The following is a 7,016-nucleotide window of genomic DNA, read 5'->3' as shown; positions in this document are numbered from 1 at the left end:
AGTTGAGTGTCATCAGCATAGCAGTGGTATGAAAAGCCATGTTTTTGAATGACAGAACCTAATGATACCATGTAGACTGAGAAGAGAAGTGGTCCAAGAACTGAGCCCTGAGGCACCCCAGTAGCTAGATGTTGCGACTTGGACACCTCATCTCTCCAAATTACTTTGAAGGACCTATCTGATAGGTAAGACTCAAACCAGTGGAGTGCGGTTCCTGAGATGCCCTTTGCCAATAGGGTTGATAGGAGGATCTGGTGGTTAACCGTGTCAAAAGCAGCGGACAGATCCAGTAAGATAAGTATTGAAGATTTAGAAGCCGCTCTTGCCAGTCTTAGGCCTTCAACAACTGAGAGCTAGGCAGTCTCGGTTGAATGTCCACTTCTGAAACCAGACTGGTTGCTGTCAAGAAGGTTGTTCTGTGTGAGAAAGGCAGAGACTTGGTTGAACACCGCTCGTTCAAGTGTTTTTGCAATGAAAGGAAGAAGGGAAACCGGTCTGTAGTTCTCTAAAAGAGATGGGTTGAGGGTGGGTTTCTTCAGTAGTGGGGTTATACAAGCCTGTCTAAATATTGAGGGGAAAACACCAGTGTGAAGGGATATGTTAAGGATGTCAGTGAGTGCAGGTACAACTGCTGGAGAAATGGCTTGAAGGAGATGAGATAGAATAGGATCGAGCGGACAAGTAGTAGGATGATTAGAAAGGATGAGTTTGGAGACTTCTGCCTCAGAGAGTGAAGAGAAGGATGTGAATGAGTGTATGGTTGCTGGTAAGATGTGCTTTACAGATTGTGGTGTGGAAAATTGTGCACTGATGTTTTTAGTTTTATTAATGAAAAATGTGGCAAAGTCGTCAGCTATTAGAGTTGATGCAGGAGGGGGAGGAGGAGGACAAAGGAGCAAGGAAAATGGAGCATGCAGGAGATAGACGAATTGTTAATTTTGTTATGGTAGTATGTCTTTTTAGCAGTGGAGACATTAGCAGAGAACTGATACACATTAAGGTCAGTAAGATTTTTGGATTTGCGCCACACCCTTTCAGCAGCCCTGAGCTTAGAACGATGATCACGGAGAACATCAGATTACCAAGGGGCAGAAGGTGTGGTACGGCCTGGCCTGGAAGACAAGGGGCAGACCGTGCATAAACAAGATGTAAGAGTGGAGCAGAAAGTATCAGTAGAACTGTTAGCATCAAAAGATGCTAACAGTTTAGGAAAAGGAAGCGAAGATGGAACCATAGCAGATAACCGGGAGGGTGAGAGTGAGCGTAGGTTACGTCGAAAGATGACATGTGGAGGGGTATGTGTTGTGTCAGGAACCATGTTGACGTTAAGTCTGAGGAGGAAGTGATCTGAGGTGTGCAGTGGAGTAACCAGTACATAATCAGTGGAGCAGTGTCATGTGTAAATAAGGTCCAGTTGGATAAACTATGAAATAGTTCGATAGAGTACGAGACCAAACGCAACTTCAGCACTACTCTATATATATATGTTATTATTTAAAACCTGCTTGTGATGGACTTTGATTCATCATGTGACTCTTGGCACCAGCTGCCCTTGGTGGATATCAGTGTATTACAAAGGTACAAAACAGATTTCAGTACTTCAATAGGTTGGTATAATAACATTGTATCAGTTAATGAAATTACCGTAAATTTTCATTTCTGATGCGCTGCGCCTTGTTTACAAGACGAGGAAGACACATGCTGTATGCAAGCTATTGAATTCTGCCTTGATTGTGTTTTATGTCTTGGTGTAGTCTTTCAAATGGTGCTAAAGTGTGCATTTCCTGGATGCCTGAATCGTGAGAAACCAGTAAGAGTATGTAAACGTACATTACCTGACAGATGAAAGACTTCCCTTTCACTCTTAGTATATAAACGATTTAGAGCGAGTAAATGATTCAGAGCGACTGAAGCTATGGCGGCTGGCTGTTGAGCGGGATGCTGATTTACTGCTTCGATACGTCAAGCAAAGGAGGTTGTCCAGTTAACATTGTTCACTAGACAACTTCAAACCAGGTCAAGGAAAGATATGACTATTTCTGAAATTTACAAAACACATAAATATGAGTAGAAGCATCATGGGGAGATTGTTGAGGGTGTTCAGTTACTCTGAATCATCAGCTCCTGCGTCAGCATGTGAACGCGCAGTGGAGACTGACACGGAAGAGAGGAAATTGCTGAATAAATGTGTTTTTGTTTTCTTTGTGCACAAAACGTATTCTCATAGCTTCATAAAATTACGGTTGAACCACTGATATCACATGGACTATTTAACCAAAGTCCTTACTACGTTTCTGGGCCCGGGAACATTTCAGTTTCATTGCTGTCTATGGAGAGTCAGAAAGCTCTCGGATTTCATCAAAAATATCTTAATTTGTGATTCGAAGATGAACGAAGGTCTTACAGGTTTGGAACGACATGAGGGTGAGTAATTAATGACAGAATATTCATTTTTGGGTGAACTATACCTTTACGTTTCAAAGTTGATTCATGAGTGTCAGAATCAACTGATATATGATTCTGTATTGATAAGCTGATTGTGTTTGTCAGGATGTGGAGCAGGTTTCAGTGCGTGCGGCTGATGGGACAGAAGCTCAGGATTCAGTCTGGAGCGTCGGAGATCAGAGATCCAGAGACACACAGGACTCAGATCTCAGCCTCACTTTACTCTGTTATACTGACGCTCAGGATCATGAATCCACTGATCAAACCTCTGACTGTAACGCTGGAGAACAGCAGATGCTGCAGACGCCGCTGAAGATGTGCTCCGTCAAACTGCTGGACTGCAGGAACCTGATGGAGAGCCGAGGAGAAGAAACCACCGCAGAGAAAGAACAACAACACAGTGATGAGGAAGAGGAGGATGATGATGAGAATAATGGGGATGATGAAGATGAAGAATTCATTCCTCCAGGTTTATTTCTTCCTTTTACGACCGTTTGTTATTTCTATGACACTTGAATGTCAGCAGAGTCTCTGCAGGATCAGGGTCATATTGACTGATGGTCTCTGATGATCTGATCAGCTTTGAGAGAAGATTTTCTGAGATACTTGGGAACATAATGGCAAATTGCACGATTTGGCCAAAAATGACATTTCAATTAATTATAATTAATTAAATTATAAAATCAAGAAAGAAATACATTGTGATTGCAATAATATTATTATACTGTAAAATTACATTATAAATATTATAAAATGGGAGGCAAATGTTGCATTTCTAAACTCACTTTACCAATATGTCTATGCATGGGTTTATTTAATTAACTTGTAGGCTTTAGGCAATTAGATAACTGCACTAAACCATATTGTGAATTATTTTTTATTAATTGTTCACCCTTAGACTTAGATATTACAGAATTTCTGTATGTTTCCTGAGTGACACGAACAAATCTCAAATATATTTTAAAAACCCAGAATGTATAACTTTTTTTTTTTGCTCATTTCAGATGACAAAGGCTGTTCATCTTCTGATGGAGAAACAGACTTAACATCAAAAAAGCAGCTGACAGTCAAAAGGTTTTCTTGTGCCACCTGTGGAAAAACACTGAGTTCAGAGGGTCATTTAGCGAGACACGAGAGAACACACACAGAACAGAAAGACTTCAGCTGTAAGATATGCAACACCAGCTTTCCTACCGCAGTAGAGGGGAGACTTCATTCAAAAGAGCACAGTGGGAAGAAGGAGTTTCACTGTGAACAGTGCGGGAAGGGTTTTTTCTTTCATTCTAGTCTAAAAGTTCACTTGAAGACTCACGGTGAAAAGTCTTTCCACTGCAGCGAATGTGACAAGTATTTCAGCACCAAAGGAAATCTTGATGCTCATAAGCGAATCCACACGGGAGAAAGACCGTACAAGTGTCCTCACTGTGAGAAGACCTACAAACACATAGCTCATCTGAAGAAACATGTGCGTGTTCACACCAATGAGAGGCCGTATCAGTGCAGTGAATGTGGGAAAACCTTCACATACTCAAGCTCTCTAAAGTCACACCAAAGTATACACTCAGGTGAGAAACCGTATCAGTGCAAACACTGCGACAAACGATTCCGTCAAAGATTTAATCTGAATTGTCACGAGAGGATTCACACCGGAGAGAAACCATATCTGTGCTCTTACTGCGGGAAGAGCTTTTCTGATCCACGTTCTTTTGTATTTCATAAGCGAGTCCACACTGGAGAAAAACCATATCACTGCAGCGTCTGTGGGAAGAGTTTCGGTAAACATTGTTCTTTACAAAACCACAAGAGGATTCATACTGGAGAAAAGCCGTTCAAATGCTCACAGTGTGACAAGTTGTTTGCTCGATCAGACGTCATGAAGGTCCATCAGCGAGTTCATACAGGAGAGAAACCTTACTCCTGCTCCATCTGCGGCGAGAGATTCGCTTATTTAGGTAGTTTTCAGACCCACCAGAACAAACACGCTAAAGAACAAACTGCTCCAGAATCATCAGAGTGACTTTCATCAGTCAATCTGGAGAAAAAAAGACTCATTCAGCTCATCCTGAAAATGTTCATTGAGCTCTTACTGCCAGTAGAGAGCAGTGAAATTTTTTAATGCGGTGGATTGATCCAAGTGCTATATATAAAGTCATGTTTGACAGAGTAGAGCATTGATTTTATGTTAAACCAGACAGAACTATTAAAAATACTCAAAATAAAATACTACAATAATACGACCGCCTGGATTTCATAAGGCTGTTAATCATGTTTTATGTGGTGAAATGCATGAAGGAGAGTCACTGGCAAATACACTCTGTTTTTCATTGCTGGACCGGTTTCTTTTAATCAAGAAAGAACCATGGTTTATTAATTATCCATTTCTTCACTGTTCTTCCAGAGCATTTATGTTGCCGTGTAAGGTAAGATATTTACTTGGTAGAAACGAATCCTCTGGGTGGATAAGTTTGGTAGTTTTGTGGCAGCTACTTGAACTTCACTGTAATGTCAAATAGAATTAAAGATCAGATAGAATTAAAGTGTATGTTTATGGGATATTTCGAATTATGACCACACAAAACTGTCTCGGCTTCTTTTAGCAGTTTTTAATACTGCCACATCATGGCTAGAAATTACTATTATTTCCTTTAATTTGCATTAGAGAGTCAAAGTCCATTTCAAGTAATGTTTGTGCATCCAAGGCTAACTGCACTGAAATGGAATTATCTTAACGACTGTTAAAAAAAATATATGTTCTATTATAATATGAATGAGGATAGTATGAATGAAATTTGGTCAAGTTTGTTCACTCTGCCATATTTGTAGCGTCTCCAAGCTAATATTTCAGACATCCAAGGCTAACTGCACTGAAATAGCATACTGTGAGTAGGAAGTACATCTTAATTTGAATTATCTTAGCCACTGTTAAAAAATATATGTTCTATTATAATATGAATGAGGATAGTATGAATGAAATTTGGATGTAGGAACTACATCTGACTGCCATGGAGTTACTGTCATGTAATCTACCCATAGTCAGTTCAATTGTGTCACTTCAAAGTCATTCATAAATCTGCTCCGGTGGTCTCATGGGACAGTAAAGGCCCGGCTCCAGAATCACTGAAGGTGCTTCTTAAAATAGTGAGGGTGCTCTCTCTCTCTCTCTCTCTCTCTCTCTCTCTATATATATATATATATATATATATATATATACACATAATTGCTATGGCACAAAGAGTGCTCAATTCATAATCACTAAAAGGCTGTCTCTCATAGACATGCAAATAATACCGAATATCATTCTCCATGATTTGTGAATTCAGGTGACGCTGTCCTTCGGGCCGAAATCAGGGTTTTTTTTCGTAGCGACTCTTAATTTTATAATGCCTATAGCTCCAAAAGTTGGACACTTAGAGGAATGAAACCAGTGTCATATTCACCAGCTTGATCTGTGAATTTATTCACAGCAAAGCTCTTGTCCATAAACCCCTTGGGAAGTCCGCTAGTAAGGAATGTGAAAGAAAGGGGTTCCTTCATTGTTTTAGGTCGAGTTCGATTTGTGAAAACTTTCACAATCGCATTTTATCGCATGGCAGTGTTTGTCTTCGCTCTGCCCCCCGTTTTTTGTAGCCTATAATAATGTAATTCGGTGCTGTTCCTGTGAATAACGGTTTCCAATTCATTAGGTAAATGAGCACATACACATATAGAATTGTACACTTTGTTTGACAATAACGTTTTGGTTGTACCTTTCCTTGAGTACTTTGCTTCAATATTCTGATTTGCAAAAGTTCCACAGTACAATGTTGGTCAGTTAACCCTTCCCTGATTCATTTACATCACTATTTTAATTTGTGAAAACGTTCACAGTGCAGTTATGGTCAGATAACGGTTCAGTCAGTAACATCACTATTCTGATCTGTGAAAACTTTCACAGTTCAGTTTGGGTCAGCTGACCTTTCCCTGAGTCACTAACGTCACTATTCTGATCTGTGAAAACTTTCACAGTTCAGTTTGGGTCAGCTGACCTTTCCCTGAGTCACTAACGTCACTATTCTGATCTGTGAAAACTTTCACAGTTCAGTTTGGGTCAGCTGACCTTTCCCTGAGTCACTAACGTCACTATTCTGATCTGTGAAAACTTTCACAGTTCACTACGGGTCAGCTGACCCTTCCCTGAGTCATGTACATCACTTTTCTGATCTGTAAAAACTTTCACAGTTCAGTTTGGGTCAGCTGACCTTTCCCTGAGTCACTAACGTCACTATTCTGATCTGTGAAAATTTTCACAGTTCACTAGGTGTCAGCTGACCCTTCCCTGAGTCATGTACATCACTATTCTGATCTGTGAAAACTTTCACAGTTCACTACGTGTCAGCTGACCCTTCCCTGAGTCAGTAAAATGATTATTCTGATCTGTAAAAACTTTCACAGTTCAGTTTGGGTCAGCTGACCTTTCCCTGAGTCACTAACGTCACTATTCTGATCTGTGAAAATTTTCACAGTTCACTAGGTGTCAGCTGACCCTTCCCTGAGTCATGTACATCACTATTCTGATCTGTGAAAACTTTCAC

At 40.2% G+C, this 7,016-nt stretch overlaps 1 protein-coding gene across 1 annotated transcript in view; it reads left to right on the top strand.

The window, feature by feature from the left end:
• LOC107571127 (zinc finger protein 501-like) overlaps window positions 1–4,682 on the top strand; it is a 9,932-nt gene extending 5,250 nt beyond the window's left edge. Inside the window, exons 2-3 of the mRNA XM_016257407.1 lie at window positions 2,551–2,914; window positions 3,450–4,682. Of these exons, the coding sequence (XP_016112893.1) occupies window positions 2,551–2,914; window positions 3,450–4,462 (1,377 nt within the window). The 3' untranslated portion in view covers window positions 4,463–4,682. The remainder of the gene's footprint in view (window positions 1–2,550; window positions 2,915–3,449) is intronic.
• Window positions 4,683–7,016: the final 2,334 nt, after the last annotated feature.

Source organism: Sinocyclocheilus grahami, unplaced genomic scaffold (assembly GCF_001515645.1).
Source record: "Sinocyclocheilus grahami isolate Dianchi unplaced genomic scaffold, SAMN03320097.WGS_v1.1 scaffold1551.1, whole genome shotgun sequence".
Taxonomy (NCBI): domain Eukaryota; kingdom Metazoa; phylum Chordata; class Actinopteri; order Cypriniformes; family Cyprinidae; genus Sinocyclocheilus; species Sinocyclocheilus grahami.
Note: the sequence above shows the minus strand (reverse complement) of the source record. Positions and strands in the feature narration are given on the sequence as shown.